Below are 19,788 nucleotides of genomic sequence, written 5' to 3' on the forward strand. Positions count from 1 at the left end.
ATCTGCCCAGAACAGATATTTTATATGGATATGTTTCTTACAAAAATACATCGATTTGCTACAGGAGGCATTTATTCACCCCCCAGAGCCATGTGAGGCACTTTTTATTATGGATGGATGCGCTTTATTGGACTGTTGAACAGAAACACTCACCCACTGCCATTATAAAGCTTGGAAGAGTGAGGGAGAGTTGAGTTGGTGTAATGGAGATGGTGAATCTGTGTTAAAGTTGACAAGATGCTATTATTTGGTTAGAGTGATTTATTTATTTTGATTTGATTTTTTTTTTTTTTTTGTTATTTGTTTGAAAGTGTTTGAAAGTGTGATTTCATTGTATATATTGTAAATACTACCATTATCCATCACCATAGAGGCAGTAGAAATTGGGTGCCTTTTTGTTTCGGATTGTAAATACTCTCTTATTTTCTTATTTTCAATCATGAGAAGATTTCTTATTATTTGTGTGACAGAAAAACAAAACAAATCATGGAAACCATAAAAGCAGACAGTATTCTTTGTTTATGTAACCTCCCTGACCTGTACAGGTACATTATAGTACAGGTACATCGGAATTCTTGTGTGTCTCTCAGAGTCAAAAGTGAAAAATAAATGTTCAATTCTACCCAGGACCAGTAATATTACACAGTATTATTACACACACACACACACCAAATAACAATTTATTTTAATTATCTTTCACCATTTAAATATAATTTCACCATCAATTTAGGTACATTAACAATTACCCCATCAAGTTCTGCCAGAAATCTTGATGTTATCTTTGATGACCAGCTGACTTTCAAAGACCACATTGCTAAAACGGCTCGATCTTGCAGGTTTGCCCTACACAACTTCTCCAGGCTGGACTACTGCAATGCTCTTCTAGCCGGTCTTCCCTCATGCACAATCAAACCTCTACAAATGATTCAGAATGCAGCAGCACGACTGGTCTTCAACGAGCCCAAAAGGGCCCATGTCACACCTCTCTTTATCACCCTGCACTGGCTCCCAATTGCAGCTCGCATCAAATTCAAGACACTGATGCTTCCATATAGAACAGCCACAGGCTCGGCGCCCGCCTACCTCCACTCACTGCTACCAATCTACACTCCCTCCAGAACTCTGAGATCCGCCAGTGAGTGACGCCTCATTGTACCATCACAAAGAGACACAAAATCACTTTCCAGAACATTCTCTTACACCGTTACTGGCTGGTGGAATGATCTTCCCACCGCTATCCGGAATGCCGACTCCCTAACAACTGTCAAGCAACTGCTGAAAACCCATCTCTTTCGACACGATTTGACTAAAAGCATCTGCTAAATGAATAAATGTAAATGTAAATTAAATATTAATTGTCCAATATGAAAGAACACTATGAGATGGGGTATTTCTTTTCTTCCTTAATATCTTGTGCCACTAACCTGACAATGGCCAGAAAGAAACTATTATACAAACAAACCTTGTGGGTGCTGATGCTTACAGGCCTGCGATGTCTCAAGTTGCATCCACCCACTAGACAGTAATCCCATGAACCAGTTCCCTGTATAATTACTCATCCCCCCATATATGGAAAATATACAAAGAACATTATGAACATAGAACCGCTGCTGCCACCGGATCTTCTCAAACTGCTAAAATTCTAGTTCATGCTATCTTCACCTACACACCAACATTCATAGCTCTAACCAGAGAAATAAAGAAGAACTTCTTACAAACACTGGGCTCCACCCCAGCTGGGGAAAACATAAAAAAAAAACAGAACAAATTCCAGAACAAAACCTGAATAATTAAACCACTAAGACAACAAAAAGCATACCCACCTCCAAACATTCATTTGAACACAAAAAAATTGTATCTATGTAACAATATGTAAAATACGTAAGAAGCAATATGTGGGCCAAATGAAGAATGCCATCCAAACAAGGTTACACCACCACAGATATTGCATTTGCTCTCATACAACTGACACAAGGAATAGAACACTTACAGGCCATTTTCAAAAACATGGACCTGAGAATGTGTTCATTCAAAGAATCAAATACAACATAAAATGAACAGAAAAACAAACACGTTGTGCAGAATGATTATGGATAAAAAGACTGAACACTAAAATTCCTAATGAATTAAATGAATGTGCAGAAGGAAAAAAAAAATAACGTTGTAGCTGAATAATAGTACTTACCCACCCTGTAAATAGTTTACATCTAAACTGTTCTTACAGTTAAAAAGAAAGAAGGGAGGTGTATATGATGACCAAGGAAAACAAAGGGTAGCTACCCAAAGGGTTTCCTAATGTGAACACCCCCAATAGAAATACCTCCCATCTTAACCACTAACCCTAACCCACTCCTTAACATAATCCTAACTCTACATTTTAACCTTAGACCAAAACCCAACCCTAATTCTAACCTTAATATAACCTAGTTACAATGCATCTCCAACCCATACAATCTTAACCATAGACTAAACCTAACCCTAACATTAACCTTAGTCTAACTTAACTTTAATATAACCTGGTTATAACGCATCTTCAACCCATAGAATATCTTAACCATAGACCAAACCTAACCCTAACCCTAATCTAAGTTTAAAAAACAGTGAAAGGGATGGCAGAAGTAAGGGAAGAAGAAAGTAATTTTACCCAAGGTGAATGGCAGTCTCTGAAAAGGTTAAATGAAGATAGAACAATCATAATTAAACCTGCAGACAAGGGGAACACAGTCGTGGTTATGGACTGAGAGCAATATGTGAGGGAAGTAAATAGACAACTGGAAGATAGGGAATTTATGAACCCTTGGAAGCACGTATTTACTTGGAATTGGTGGAGATAATTAAAACAGAATAGGAAAAGTTGGTAAAACATGGATATATAATGGAAAAACAATCCGATTATGTGAGGGGGATGGATGTGCCAAAGCGAAGGAGATTCTATATACTGCCTAAGATTCATGAAAAAAACCTCTTGGAATTCCTGGATATGCCCTATTACCTAAATCCACTTTCATTGAAGCATAAAAGCTATATAAAAGATACTTAAGATTTTTTGGAAAAGGTGAGGAGGATAAAAGTGAGGAAGGAGGCCAAGCTATTCTCCAAGGACATTGAGAGTCTGTATACCAACACTGAAACAGAAAAGGGTTTAGCAGCAGTAAGAAAATGCTTTGAGCATTGCCCAGATGAGAATAGACTGGAAGCAGCTATTTTAAGACTACTGGAGCTAAGTTTGACCAAGAATGACTTCGAGTTTGATGGGAGGTTTTATCTGCAAATTAAAGGTATAGCTATGGGCAAAACGTTTGCTCCTGCTTATGCAAATATTTATATGGCAGACTGGGAAGAGACTGTGTTTCCAAAATGTAGGAAATTACCGACACAGTACCTTAGGTATTTGGATGATATGTGGGGGGTATGGGAGGGTACAAGGCAGGAATTTGAAGAATTTGTGGGAGTCCTAAACCAACACTGTTCCTCCATAAGAGTTAAGTGGGAACTAAAGGAACATGAATTCATTTTTTTGGATACAATTACATATAAAGGACTTGAGTGTGAGAAAATGGGGAGGCTGGATGTGAAGGTTTACTTTAAGCCAACGGACACACATGCACTTTTACATCATAAAAGCTATCATGAAAAACGTGTTTTAAAGGGTTGGTCAAGGCACAATTATTACGATTTAGATGGAATTGTACCAGGGACTTTTTCAGGCCTTGACCTGGGGGGAGGCAAAAAGAATGAAACAGGAACGGGGTAGGAAGAAAGTTTTGCCTTTAACGACGACCTATTCAAAAACAGCAAAAAAATAGCTAATGGGATTTGGAGAAACTTTGAGAAAGGAACTGAGGGAGATAGATTGGGGGAACATGTTAGGATGGTGGCAGCATTCAAGAGACACAAAAATCTTAAAGACATGTTGGTACATAGTAAACTCAGACCTGTAAATTTGAAGAAAAAAAAAACAATGAGCCATGTGGAAGCAGAGTGAGAGGAGGAGGAAAAGTGTATAGAATATATCCGAAGGTACCTTTAAACAGTAGAAGAAACAGATAAAGTGCATGAAATGTGGAAAGAAATATGTGGGAGAAACAAGAAATACAATTCTGACAAAAATGTCAGCACACAGATACGGCATTGGACGTGTTGCAGAAGAAAGGACATCTAATACCGCATTTTCACAGACATGGGGAAAAGTCCAAGTCCAGTGATGGTGATCTTTTGGGATAGGAGAGGAGAGAGAGGATATCTGTAGGTAAGTGAGGAAAAGACAAGTGGATCAAAAGAAAGCAAAAATTATTTCAATAGAATATGAGAGATGAGGTGGAAATAAGGCCAAAATATTGTCAAAAGGAAAAGTGTAGTTGGAGTAGGGGTTAGCAAACACATTTAAAAAACAGAAGGGTGTGAGGTTGAGACCAGCAGTGGCTCTTTGGGAATTTTTAACATCAGTATTCATGTCTCACATTAATATTTTTATGTAGGTTTGATTTTCAACTTGATTACTTAGATTCACGAATTTTGGATTTAGGACTTTGACTTTTGGTGTCAGAGTTCGTTCTTGACTTTCAGGGTAGATGCTCAAGATTGGCGTTTGGGACTTGACTTTTGACATCGGCATTTGCGTTTCAATATCAATGTTCGATTCAACACTGGACGTCGGCATTTGATTTCCAATTTACGATGTTCAACATCACAGACTTTTGTCGTCCATGGTCAAATTTGCAAATGGACATCAGTCATGGACTTTTTAATGTCACCTTTTGAAAATCGACTTTCGTCAATGATTTTTAAAGAAAACGAAGGAGAACCAAGAGAACCCAACAAAAAGGGAGTTCTGTTTCATCAAGGGTGAAACAATACATATTTACAAAGGATTATGGGTAGAAACAGGATTATTGGTGGTCTGGGGCTAACAGGCCTTAATTGGAGCCAGTGATGGGTGTTCTTTAACGATTCGTTCATTTTGAACGAATCTTTAATGTGACTCGGGACGAACGAGTCATCTCGGGGAGTAATTCGTTCATGCGCAACATCCTATTAGGTTCTGTACTGGAATTAGTTCACCGACTCAAACCCAAAAACTTGTCACATAAGAGGCGAGGTGAGCGAATCATAGACGAAAGACCCAGGTAAACAATGAATTAATCTTGTCTGTTTCTTATAGCATTATAGTTTTGTTTTGTTTGAAGTGTGATCAACGTTTGTGTATCCAGTAGATGTGTTAGGGAGGTAACAGGTAACATTTTAATTATATTTTGCTAAAATGAATGAAATGACTCAAAAAAAGATTTGTTAATTTTGCTGAACGAGACTCAAAGGTCCGAGTCGGTAAAATGATCCGAACTTCCCATCACTAATTGGAGCCCAGTCTTCTACTGGTGACTAGCACCACTCATGCAACAGCACATTACGCACCAACACCCCTACACACTGATTTTGTGTACTTTTTGGAGCTTGAAGATCATTATTTTTTTTTTATATAAATAACTCTAATTTACATGAACAGATCCTTAAAAAAAAAAAAAACTTAATATGAAGTGTTTAAAAGCAAAAAAAAAAAAAAAAAAAAAAAAAAACAGACCCCAACCTTCCAACCTTGGTTCTGGAACATACCCATATAGCAATTGGCCATAAGAACACTGGAATTGATCAACCAAGGCCGGCCACCTCAGAGGAGGGTGTCTAGTGTTTAAAGAGCCGCAACACCCAATGGATCTGATGAAATGTCTTAATTTCCCTCTCGTGACCATACTTTGAGGGAATAGGACAAGGATGGTAGGATGTGCCTCTCTGACAAAATAATATACATAAATCAAGTACAAGACGGTACAAAATGACACAGCATCCAATATCCTTGCTCTGACTTCTACGTTAATTGTTGCTAGCATCAAACTATAGGACCTCAAATATTCCTTGCCCTTGAACTGCATTTCATTAGCATATGCTATGCTGGATCAGGATTATTGAGCTGTGACTTTTAAAGTTGCAGTTTGATTTGGTGGTCTAGAGTAAGTTCAGTCAAAAACTTTGCATTCCAAGATCCAGTCAAAACTCAGATCTAACACCTAACCAACCTCAGCCCTAATCTTAACCATAATAACCCTATAGAACCGAAACCTAATATTTCCAACCCTACCCATTCTTAAATAACTAAGAATCTAAACCTTCCAACCAATGCATTAAAACCCAAACATAATGTTATGGAATCGAAACCTTGTATCCCCAACACTTTTCAACTCTAAATCTCTAGGATATTAACCAAACAAACCAACCAGGATAGGAACCAATCTCAGAGGACATGATACAGGCCAAACATACCTTGTTCTGTAAACCTACCATATTTTTCAACTTCCCGAATTCCTGGTCTTCCGCATCTTCAGCCCTACACCTAAAAGGCTATTCTTCCAGATAGGAGATAGTCTAACAGGTGTAGGCCTGTGCATTTCTCAGTCTCCCTACTATAAACCTTTTTAGATGAGTGCTAGGTTGGGGGGAGGTGTTGTAATTTTTCTAACCAAACCTAACCTAACATATACATAAATTATTCCATACGAAAAAAGAGGGCTCTGTTCCTTGATCCTCTGGTGGAGAGCAAAACAAAAATCATTGTGATTAGGTAAACCAACATTTTAAATAATTTCTGCTAACATGAATAGGTAAGTTTATATTTAATTAGATCAAAATGCATTTATTCTCATTTGTTACAGATCCTTCATGATTTTCCATCTTATTGTCATTAATTGCTCACCTCAAGACTTTCTTTCATCTTCGGAACACAAATGAAGATCTTTTTAATGAAATTAAAGAGCTTTGTCCCTCACTTTAGGGCTTGCAACAGTGCTGCTTGAGAACACATACGTGGCAAAAAGGTTAGTTTTTGATCAATACTTTCAGGTGTTTTGATGGTAAGATCACAAATATCACAGCAGAAAATGTAAATAATTTAGTTACTGCAACTGGGCAAAGCGAGTAAGAAGCACTATTCTATATATTTGGACACATGTATTGACCCTACTGCTGTTTGATGACCACAGCTTTTAATTTGATTAAAAACATGGACAGTTATCAACATATAAAAAACCAGCATATGCTGGTAGCTATGTTTTGATGCTGGGATGCTGGTTAAGTATGTTTTGGTGCTGGTTTAAGCTGGTCCTTTGCAAAATAAGGACCAGTCATGCAGCTCTGAATCTTAAATCACACTGTTTGTTAATTTATGCCAGAGGAAAACTGGTCCCCCAAATTAGCCTGGTTTCTTCTCCACTACTGTCACATGACTTTGTGCTTCTTGCCATTGTGTCCTGCTCAGCTGTGGTTTAAAAAAACAGGTAATATTCTGAAATGATCAACTAGGCAGGACTGACGCTGTCAGATAATAAGAAAAGATTTAATGAATTGAACACTATTTCTGCCTTCATACTTGAGCTTCAAAACTAATGGACTTTACAATTGACATCAACTGATCTAATAATAATGACACTTATAATAATGACATTGCAGATTTTTACATTCACCAATGTCAAAATTGAAAGTTTAAAATATGAATTTCATATTCACAAAGGTGTGTCTTGGGACAAATCAAAATTTTAAGAACAACAGAACTATAACAAAGCAGATGGTCAGGTGTGGCCACAGCAGTTCAAATGTATGAGACAAACAATAAGATAAGTCAAATGTATAAAGAGGTGAAAAATGCAATTGGTCATGGAGGTGTATAATCAGATTTGGACCACATTCAAATACGTATTTTCTGTATGTGTTTCTGTACGCAGTTTCTTTCCAGAATGTGTTTGCAAATGACATTTCAGGTCTTTTATATGTGAAGCTCTTCTCACACTGTGGACACGTGAAAGGTTTCTCTCCAGTGTTAAGTCTTGTGTGAATCTGAAGGTTTATGTTCTGACTGAAACTCTTTCCACAATGAGTGCAGGTGAAAGGTTTCTCTCCAGTGTGAATGATTATGTGGAAATCAAGGTGTGTTTTATGTATGAAGCTTTTTCCACACTGTTGGCATATGAAAGGCTTCTCTCCAGTGTGAACTTTAATGTGGTTTTTAAGGACAAATTTTTTAATTGAAACTCCTTCCACATTGATTGCAGGTGAAATAACTGTTAGATCTTAGGTCTTCTGAACTTCTTTTCGTGATGAATTTTTTTCAGACTGTATGGCTATTTCCATAGTCATTAAATCACGTCTCTCATCTTGACCTTTCTCTTCTATCTTTTTCTGTTCTTGCCTCTCTTCCTTCGGTGCCGTCAGGTCTAAAGCAAAAAAGAAAAATACAAGTTGGCTTTGATGTATTTTTCTTTAAGCCATTAAACTAAGATAAAAGTATTAAAACATCAAAATCAAAATTTTTCAACTAAACTGGGTTATTATAGACTAGTCACTCCTTGACCTAGGGACCCACTGCTTGTCTCCCTCATTTGACAAACCTGATTAAACAGTAAAAGGAAGCAAAGTATTAAACAAGGAGTATCTGTTTGCTTTTAAACATATTACATATTAACATATTAAAGTCCTTCAATTTTCATGGCATGAAAAGACAAATAGTTGGATTAGTTAGTTGGAGATCAAACTATATAAGGTTTTTGTAAAAAAAACAACAAAAAAAAAACAAAAAAAAAAAACATACGAAAAGGCAAATAATATACACAGTATGCTTTGGCAACATTTTAGCTTATAAACATTAGAAAGGCATAGCAATGTGCATATCAACATTTAGAGCAGTTAAAGTTAGGTTTAAATGAGCCTATGGGCAATATAAAGTGATGCAGGGATCTTGAGATAAAGTTTATGAAGTAACATGATGCTATTTGTCTACAGTTGTGACTTCCAGGATCCGATCTTGTAGCAACGATCAATTAAAAACATTATTTGAGAAACAATGGCAGTCCGGCCAATGGGAGTTTGATCTACGATATGGTGGGTGGGGACGATATGTAAAAACCAGTCAGCCACAGTGTAACAGCTGGAGTACGTTTGGATTCGACCGTTCATTCAGACTGACATGTCTATTTTTTACCGTACACTGTAGAGTAGAAGTGCACGACGCTGAGCCATCATCACGCATTGTCGAGTTTGTTAGATATCCAATAAGATTATAAGTTTAGAAATTCTGCTTGGTTATTGTCACGAACCCACTCCTGATTGTCAGTCTGCTTGCCACCAGAGGTCGCTTTGACATTCACATTTCACTGACTGTTGCACCACACCCCGGACTGCGTTTCCCATCAGCCATTGTGGGCATCACCTGTACCCAATCAGAGACCCTATTTAAACCCCGGACTTCCTGTCAGTCACTGCCGAGTATTGGTTTGCGTTTAGCACTTACTTGTGTGTTAGCAACTGTACGGAGCCCTAAGTCAGTCGTGTTTTCTTGTCTAGTCTAGTCTAGTCCCTTAGTCATCCGAGTCTTGTACCTACACTTTGTTATAACGTCTTGTCTGTCTCACTGCCTGCCTTCGAAACTCTCACCTGTCTGGATTACTCTTTTTCCTCGCCCTTCGTATAATGTTCGCCGTGGATCGACTCTCGCCTGTGTTGCGGAATACTCTTTGTCTTGCTGTCTATACACCTGTTTGCCACTGTCTGACCATGCCTGTCTTTACCATGTCTTTGTCTCGTCCTTTAAATAAAAGTCTGCAATTGAATCCGCCCGCTTCATGCTTCATCTCTGCCTCCGTGACAGGTATCAAATCATTATAAATGCTTTCAGGATGCAAAGAGAAATCGCTCAGAGCAGCAACTGGGCGTGGAAGGAGCGACGGAAGGTGAACAGAGCTGAATTTTGGTTGTTTGAGGCAGCGAGCGTGCCTTTATTAGTTTACTGTCCGCATTCCCATAGCGGGAGAAGCACATTCAATGGAGGTGGCAGGATAGATCTGCAGGAGGTCGTTGACAGGCTCAATTTCCCTTGTGAAGCGCAGAAAGCGGAACCAAGATAAGAGGGTCTTTGAATAGCATTGTTCATTGGAGCAGAAGTGCAAGATTTTGTCAGGTTGGGATGCTGTTTGCTGAGCCGTATGCCAGAAGAATTGACGCTGGAAATGTGCAATGAGTGCTGCATATATAGGCTCGTAACAATGAGTGACAGGCCTGAATGTTTAGGTTCCTCCCAAATCTACGTTTGGAACTTTGCACCAGAATGGGCAGGCACAGGAACAGTTTCTTCTAGCATTGGATGGGATTGTCAGATCCATAATAAAGGCATTTTAACTTCACTGCATTTACAAGGAAGAATGGTATTGAAAGGTTGACTTAGATTTCAGATTTCAGGCTATTTTTCCAAAGAAAAAAAAAAGACGTCCGCCCTTTAAAACTCAAAAGTGTTTTGGGCGTGCTTTATGTTTTGCGATTTCTCTACCCTGTCCGCTCACATGGCATCTGGGTATATTTTGTTTCAGCCTTGGAAAGATTACTTTTCTGGCTGAAACGATCAAAGCCATGCTGCGGTTAAAGACAGATGATTGCAAAGGTGAGCAAAAGAGTTAAAAGAGGTGGTGCTCCATGCCTGCTCTGCTACTCCACCCACACTACAAGGAGAAACCCTTGTCACCAGAGACACTACCCCAAGCCAAAGCCTGGCTGAGGGAAGAGTCCACCAGACCCAACACCAGCAGAAAGTGCCAGTGACGTGGGAGACTCCAAAAAAACAGAAAGCGGAAAACCAGCCCCCCAGTCTTTTAGACAGTCTGTATGACACCATGCTCACTTCAACCAGTCATGCACAGGAACCTGAGGGGATCCTTGAAGAGCTTGAGAGGTACATGAGTGAGCCAGTCATAGACAGAAAAAGAGGCAACCCCCTGGAGTAGTGGAAGCACAACAGTAGCCGGTTCAGGGGACTATCAGGCCGAGAGATCTCTCTTCTGTCCACCCTCTGAGCCAAGTTTTAAAGTTATTTATATTAAGTTAAGTGAAATCTACTTTTTAGTGCACTGATGTCAGACTCATTTTGGATAAGTTTATTGTTAAATACCCTGCCTCCATTACATCTTCTTTTTCACGTCATTGTAAGTGTTTGATCACCACATTTCAGCAGTTTCTGTATATACTGCATTCTATATACAGTACCAGTCAAAAGTTTTTGACTTGTACTATACTATAATATTCAAATAAAGAATATTATCCGATATCGATATTGGCCTTTTTTTACTCCCTAATAAAGGTATCGCCCCCACAAAAACCCATATCGGTCGGGCTGAGAAGTCCACTCAAGAACATTCTATGACTGATCTCTGAACCAATCCTAAGTAGATTTGGATGTGTACATAAGTGTCCTGAAGGAAGTACGCTGATTATCAAGCATCACAATCTTTGCCCTGGGAAGAGGAAAACAAAATAAGGGATGTTACATATAGAGATTGGTTAGCCGATACATGCAACGAGTATGAGGCGACTTGCAAGATGTGCCAAAAAAGCTTTAAACTCAGGACAATGGGAGTTAAAGCAGTGGAGTCCCATATGAAATTGGAAAAGCACCAACACTACGCCAGTATTTGAAAAAGTATGGTGCCAATGGAGTCCTACGTGTCTGTGCCTAGTACAACCGAAGCATGAACAGGACAACAAAAAACAAACAACTAGACCTTCATGTTAGATACTGAACAACGGATGAAACGAGAACATACATTTGCTCCCGGTACTCTGGTTCTCAGTTCCTGGGCCATTCCACAGCTAAGGACTTATTGGACAAATTCAACGTAAGTCAAAAATACATTATTAGTGCACAAAAACACATACATAGTGAATGCTTGTTTAAAAATAAAAATCAATGAGTGCATTTAATTTTTAGGGGCTACAATGCTAGAATAGTTTACATCCTACAACTTGAAATATGTACAGTAGCAGGTCAATGCTGTTTACACTAAAATGTTTACTCAAAAATTCAGTCTAGTCAAATGGTGAAGTACATCAGTTTTATAAGTTTCCATAAGTTTTTGCTATAAAGTGCACAATTTTTAAGAAGATATTAGAACTGATTTCTTAAGATTTAAGAACTGACATTTTTCTTTGTGTTTCCTTTAATCAAACTAAATCCTATTTTTTATTCTTTTTAACATTTGATTCTTTACTATGTTTCTATAAAGTAATGTTTTTATAAAGGTAAATAAAAATATTTAGATTTAAGTTTGTAAAAGCTGACAGAACATGAAAATATTGCTTCAGAATAAATTGTTTAAACCACCAAAAATCTCATTGATGTGGTACTTTTTTGGGTTGATATTTTGTGTCGAATATTATCTGCTGATATGAAAAGTTCACTGTATATTGCAGTAATATAATTTATGACAGCGATGAAATTTAGTTTTCTTTTTACATTAAATATTACATACATGTATAACATTACATGTGTGTAATATGTGTATTTCCATTACATGACTCATATAAGGTGGTATTAAAAAGGTCTTAAAAACTTAAATTTCACTTGTTGATATATGTAGAAACCCTGACTTAAGTGAGCGTTTTATGTTATTCTTGGGGAAGAGTGAGCAAGATACCTCCACATGAATGGCATAATTGTCTAGTGTTCTTCAGGGAGCAGCAGCTAATTTGCATTTAAAGAGACATGCACAAAAACAGTATTTCTGCTTTCACTCAAAATAATCATTTTCAAAATAATAATAAATGATCTGTGGGAGTTTTTCGAGCTGAAACTTCACAGACACATGAGACACCTGAGGATTAATGTTACATCTTGTAAAAAGAAGCATCATAGGTGCCATTTAACTCTAATCGTGGCACAGTAATTGTGATTACTAAAGTTGCATTAAAAGAAAAAGTCTTTAATATCATTTTTTTTATATTAATATCAAAGTTGTTTTTTTCTTGTATTGAACTGACAAACCAATAGAAGACATTACCACTTATCTAGATCTTATCTGTATTTTGTGATCAAAATGTTAAATTTTTACAATTTTAATCACATGTACATATTCACAGCTTTGGCTCAACACTTTATTGAAGCACCTTTGGTGACAAGTACAGCCTCCAGAATTATTTTTGGTATGATGTTACAAGTTTGGCACACCTATTTTTTGGCAGTTTTTCCTCATTCTTTTTTGCAGGACCTCAAGCTCAGTCAGACTGGATAGGGAGCATCGGTGCACAGCTATTTTCAGATCTCTCCAGAGATGTTCATTCGGGTCTGGTCTCACGTCATTTCTTTTCCCAAGCTAGTTAAGCGCAAACCACACCCCCTACACAACAACCCCACCCCTCAGCTATGACTCACGTCTCTGGCTTGGTTTCATTGGACAGCTATTTCACAGCACTGATTGGCACTGAGGGCTGAAACAAACACACTAATTTTAATACAATACCCAAAAAGATACACAAGTATGTAAGAAATGAAACTACGTACACACAATTTACAACTTAAATAAAACATAGTTTTAACACTTGAGTAAACTATACTCATGTACTGTACAGAACAAAAACACAAAACAATTTTAATATATGTAAATATATATATATATTTTTTTAACTTATTATTATCAAACAATATGACCTCCTAACCTGCAGTCCTAGCCCAGAATTCAAATGACTCCGTGTGTTTGACATGAAGCAGCATCAAAGTACCCCGAGAATGATTCAAAAGCATGTCTTTGTTTGCAGTCACGTAATGATTACTAATGATCACAGAGCTAACTGGCCATACAGTGCTTTATTTATTTGTTAAATAGATAAAAAACAAAAATTGTATGGTACACAAAAACAACAGTACATATAATTCACAATTGCTATAACTTTAAAAGGAAGCATGATTTTTTTTTTTCTGTGCAGTTTTTAATTTTAAAAATGGCTTCACAACCTTCAAGCCCAACCACACCATACATCAAGCTTAAAAAAAGTATTAAGTAAATAATTTTGAGTAATTTATTGCCACAGATTCTGACAATTTGTGGCATACCCTGACAGCCCTTTTCCCCTTTTTCCTGTATATTTGCTGTAGTCATGCTCTGAACCAGAGCTACTTTTTCTGGGGTGTCCAGCTGTCAAACGCCACCTAGAACCAGTCTTAGTTGTTCTTCCTTTTACCAAAACAAGTAAAATGCAGAGATCAGTTGGGTTGGGTTGTGCTGCATCTATTCAAGCTGCTTGGCCACTGTAGTCATGTAGTCACTAGGTATAGATGCTGTTTAAAGAGACAACAATCAAAACAATTAAATGATAATTAAATAATAGTCTTCACCAGGTGCAAACCTTTTTTGCCTCACAGCATGTATTTTTTGACAGCCGTCTTTGATTAGCCGTGCCTGATCGGACATAAACGTTGTGCTGGCACCTATAATGAGCCTATCCACCTTATTTTTCAATGCAGAAGTAAACTGTTTTCTGGTAATGTGTTAGACTTCCTGTTCATAATCTGTCATAGAGAAATAATGAGAAGAATATTGAAGTGCCGTAAACGGTAAAACAGTTTGCACTGCAAGCTATTGTGTTCCATAATTGAGATAATACATTAAAATAATATGGTAAGACACATCAATTTGCAATATCAAGCAGCAAAATGAGCTGTTTTGTACAGATAAACATAGCAGATGAGACCAGATGCCAGACACATTGAATTTACAAATGGCCGCTCCCACTCTTATGGCAAAAATAAGGTGGATAAATAGACATGAACAAATATGAACGTTTAAATAGATTTTTTATTTAGTTATTTATATCTTTTGCATTAGACTGACCATAGAAAATATTATTTTATCATGTCCAAACTTCATTTTGCCATTCGTTATTATTATTATTATTATTATTATTATTACTTTTTTTTTTAATCCACCCCATTGACATATAACATCTCTCCTTCCAGAGAGAAAATGTCAGCAACAACAAATAAGCCAATTAGAATTTTGTATTCACAAGGAGTCTAACAACAAACAGTATGGACCAGACAGAGATCTGATCATCGAGTCCAACAGGGATTACATGAAGAGACAAAAAATGAGACTGGCTAAATCCTGTGCAAATATCTCCATGACTTTGGAGAAATCTACCTGCAAACCCGAAATATTTACATGCATTTGTGAAAACTGCTGTAAATTCAGAATGTTTTCACAAATAATGTCATGAATAAATCATGTATTTTTATTAAATAATATCATGAATAATTTGTTTTTTTATTATTACTGTTTTAGATTTTATTATTTAGATTTGCAGGTAGATCTCTCACAGGTATAAAAATCTCACTAAACTACTACAATTAATTGTAAAGCTCAGTGTTAAATGATATTTTTTACTGACATCCTAAAGCGAAATATATACATAATTGTCTTAAAATTTGGGTGAAGAATCTAATGTGTCTCTTGCACAGCACAGTACTGTATGTTAATGCAAAGTCATTTTCAGTGTAACTAATTGTCCTACACTTACATAGTGTGAAGATGAATTAACTGATTTGACATTACCTTATATAGCACACATTGTCCCTTTGGTTTTGTCACTGCCACTCTCCAAGTCACTCCTGATGACTCACTAAGCTTTTTCACCAATTCCATTACTTCAGAAATCTGTCACCACATTTCTTAGCTATGCCTCAAAACTTGTGTGGTCCAGGTGTGATTCACTTTGTGTAGTGCACGTCAGTGCAGTGCAGAAGTTATATAAAGTCCCTTTAAGGCCAGTCATGTCACTTGGCGGCCATCTTTGAAATGCCTCTCAGGCATGCAAGTGTGGTTAGAGCTAGAAGGGATACAGCTCTAGCTACTGGGCATGCACACATCAATGTAACTTTTTTTTTGTCACACTGTACAACAAAATTAATGAAAATCTAACAACCGTCTGTGGTGAAAAAAAACAGCATATGCTGGTAGGTATGTTTTGATGCTGGTTTAAGCTGGTCATGTTGCTGGTCAAAGACCAGCATAGACCAGGAGCAGCTTAAAACAGCATCCCAGCGTCAAAAAATACCTACCAGAATATGCTGTTTTTTTCACCAGGGTACTATATTGGCCAAACCTGTTACTTGCCACAGGTGTGTCTAAATACAAATTACAAGAGCATCATATGCTTGAAAAGCAATTATTTCTTACAATTTTGACAAGGTACCAATAATTTTGTCCAGTCCATTTTTGAGCTGTGTGAAATTTTATCAAGTTTGACTTTTCTTCTCATCTTCTTTTCATGTTGTCTGTGAAGATCATTTTTTACCACAACAGATTATCATACAAGTACATCCATTTCACTCTGTACGATGTAAAAGTAATATAATTATAAAAACACAAGTAATACTAAGATTTAACTTCAATACGTTTCTAAGGGAAAGAGGAAACGACTGTCCTCCAATGCTCATCCAACCCTTAAACTGTGGAAACCAGAATTAAAACGAGAGAATTTAGGTAACTGAAAATATTTTTGAAATACCACACATACAGAATGGAATTATTCAAAACTTTATTAATTTATTATTTATCACATCTCTTATCACAGCCAATCATTCGTGATCCAGCTTCACTTACAGTAGAAGTGAATACAAGGGTTTTTTTAATGAATCTTTGCAATCGCCTTTCCTAATAACATGCTAGTTAGCAAGTTTTGTAGCATCACTAAACTGGAAACAATGACGGCAGAGCAAAAAATATGCTCACTTGTCCTGGATGAAATGGCCATAAAAAAAAACAAAACATCTGGACTACAACAATGGTCTGTGTCCTGATTGGTCTTCATGGTTAGGGCTGTAAGTGGCAAATTGAAAGAGATTGAAAAATCTTTTCAGCAAATGATGATTACAAAATGAACTACATGTACTCAGAAGGAAGCCATTCCTCATTTTCTAGGCTATTGCATTCTTCTTCTGCAAGTCCTCCATGCTAAGTACGGAAATAGCCAAAAATATAAAGGAGGCAGTAATCTAACTCAGCAGTGAAGGTTACAAATTTAAGAAACTGTTTAAAATATGCTGATCCTATGTTCTGACATAGCATCACGTGAAAAACTAAGGTGCAGTACATTGTATTTAGCATTTAAGGTAAATATGATGACATCTCTCAAGCAAAGTTTGTAGCAAGAGGTTCCTGCCAGTTCCTGTTCTCTTATTGTAAGTCAAATGAGCCAGATTACTGAGATGTTCACTTTTTGTTTGTAATGGCTCTTGGTACCTCTGCCCAGTCTTTGAGTAGTTCTGATGACTGGATTAGGACTGGTGTAAATGGTGCAGGCTGCTATACCTGAATACTTCATTTGCATGCTTTGTTTGGGGTTGTCACCCAGGTGCTTTGTCTCCAGATCTAAGCACTGCCCCCTAAATGTAAATAAACTACAATGTATAACTGCCTTTTAAAGACAACTTTTTGATGACTGCAGAGCTAAGCAGCGAGTATCTGAATAAAGAGAAACTTCTGCTTCAAGATATCCAAAAATGTCTCCCGGTCTCTAAGAAAAGAAATTCACAACAGCAGCATAGGATTAAATGTATGGCATTCTCTATAAAACAAAGTGATCTTTAATAAAAAAAAAAAAAAACACATTTATAGGCAATTTACACATTAATATAAATATTTACACCGCTGATTTTAACTGTTACTTTCAGGTCAAGTGCATTGTCTGTGATCAGGGATCCAAGGTCCTTGGTGCCTCCTTGGACATCTGTGACTCTGGCGATGGTGCTCACTACGTTGATGTTGGGAGAAAAATACCTGTCATTTTTGACATCCCACATGTCATCAAATCAATCAGGAACAACTTTAAAAAACATGGAATTGATGTAATGTTAATATACTGTTGCTTTAGTTTTATAACAAAAAAAACAGTCTTCAGTGGAATGACATTAATAGTTACATTATTTTAACACTTTATGATTTAAAACTTTATTTTATAGTGTCCTCGTTACACATTACATGTAGTAATTACTATTAATTTTGCCTAACTGCATGCAACTAACCCTGAACCACACCCTAATCCTAACACTAACCCTATCCACCTTTTTTCTGCATTTTGAATGACTGAAGCCATTTCAAATGGGAAAGCTGCTTTTTATATGTCAGTTTGAATGAACAAGCCATCAATTTTTTCTTTAGGTTTTATTTTCAGATGTTAGAACAGGGATAGACAATGTCGGTTGGAGTGCTGTTGTCTTGCAGAGTTTAGCTCCAACCCTGGAGAAAAAAAAAAAAAACCACTTACCTGCCTGTAGCCCTAGTAATTCTGAAGGCCTTGATTAGCTTGTTCAGGTGTGTTTGATTAGGACTGGAGCTAAACTCTGCAAGACAGCATGCACTGCAGGACTGACATTGCCTATCCCTGTGTTAAAGTAACATAACATTTGGCATTACAATGTGATCTGGTATCATAAAAGGATCTATGACAAAAGCTGTTTTAATTCAGTTGCCTCGATCTTCCTCCTGTATATATTCTTTTTCTGCTTATTGCGCTGTACTGTGCATTTGTGGTCTGCTCTCCCACTTTAATGTACAATTTATCCCATGAATAATTCACCAGAATGCACAGAGAATCACCAATTTTTTTCCCCTCTTTCCATGTTTGTTTTTATATAGATGCTTTATACAATATTAAGTAGGGATTCAATTAGCAATGTCTACTGGAATGTTTCTAAACCAGGTAATAGATTTTTAAGGAGAACTCCATGTCTAGAACAACAATTTACAAATAATGTACTCACCCCCTTGTCATCCAAAATGTTCATGTCTTTCTTTCTTTGGTCATAAAGAAATAATGTTTTTTGAGGAAAACATTTCAGGATTTTTCTCCATATAATGGACTGATATGGTTCCCCCGATTTTGAACTTCCAAACTGCAGTTTAAATGTGGCTTCAAACAATCCTAGCTGAGGAAGAAGGGTCTTATCTAGCGAAACAATCTGTATTCATTTTGAAAAATACAATTTAAATACCTTTTAATGTCAAACGCTCATCTTGTCTCGCTTCATGAAAATAACAGATTGTTTTGCTAGATAAGACCCTTCTTCCTCGGCTGGGACCATTTACAACAACATCTGGGATCGTTTAAAGCCGCATTTAAACTGCATTTAGGAAGTTCAAACTCAGGGCACCATATCAGTTCATTATATGGAGAAAAATCCTGAAATGTTTTCCTTAAAAACACAATTTCTTCATGACTGAAGACAGAAAAACATGAACATCTTATATGACAAGGGGGTGAGTACATTATCTGTAAATTGTTGTTCTAGAAGTGGGTGACTTCTTTAATTGCTCACCTCGATATCGTTCCAAACCCTTCAGACTTTCTTTCATCTTCGGAACACAAATGAAGATCTTTTTAAAAAGAAAGCTCCACTTCCAGAACAATTTCCAAATAATGTACTCACCCCCTTGTCATACAAGATGTTCATGTCTTTCTGTCTTCAGTCGTGAAGAAATTATGGTTTTTAAGGAAAGCGTTTTAGGATTTTTCTCCATATAATGGACTCCATTGGTGCCCCGATTTTGAAATTCCAAAATGTAGTTTAAATGCAGCTTTAAAGGCTCTAAACGATCCCAGCCGAGGAAGAAGGGTCTTATGTAGCGAAACGATCTGTCATTTTTTTCTGGAAATAAAAATTTGTATACTTTATAAGCACAAAAGCTTGTGTAGCACAGGTTCTGGGATACGCGTCCACTACTGAATCATGTGGAACTACAGAACCAGTGTTTACGAAGCGAACATGCAAAGACTAAGAAAACAAACAAAAAGGTACAGCGATGTCGGATGATTCTGAAGTTGTAGGAGAAAATTAGATGGAGTTTTTTGCCATATTCTGCCATACTCTACCTTTTTAAACCGGAGCACACAGACAATGAACTTAGACATGATTTGTAGCATCATGGACGC

At 37.0% G+C, this 19,788-nt stretch overlaps 1 protein-coding gene across 1 annotated transcript in view; it reads right to left on the reverse strand.

The window, feature by feature from the left end:
- The window catches only part of LOC127161432 (gastrula zinc finger protein XlCGF8.2DB), a 116,136-nt gene extending 96,925 nt beyond the window's left edge, over window positions 1-19,211 (reverse strand). Inside the window, exon 1 of the mRNA XM_051104205.1 lies at window positions 19,175-19,211. Coding sequence (XP_050960162.1) covers window positions 19,175-19,211 — 37 coding nt within the window. The remainder of the gene's footprint in view (window positions 1-19,174) is intronic.
- Between the last annotated feature and the right edge of the window lie 577 nt (window positions 19,212-19,788).

Source organism: Labeo rohita, unplaced genomic scaffold (assembly GCF_022985175.1).
Source record: "Labeo rohita strain BAU-BD-2019 unplaced genomic scaffold, IGBB_LRoh.1.0 scaffold_65, whole genome shotgun sequence".
Classification (NCBI taxonomy): domain Eukaryota; kingdom Metazoa; phylum Chordata; class Actinopteri; order Cypriniformes; family Cyprinidae; genus Labeo; species Labeo rohita.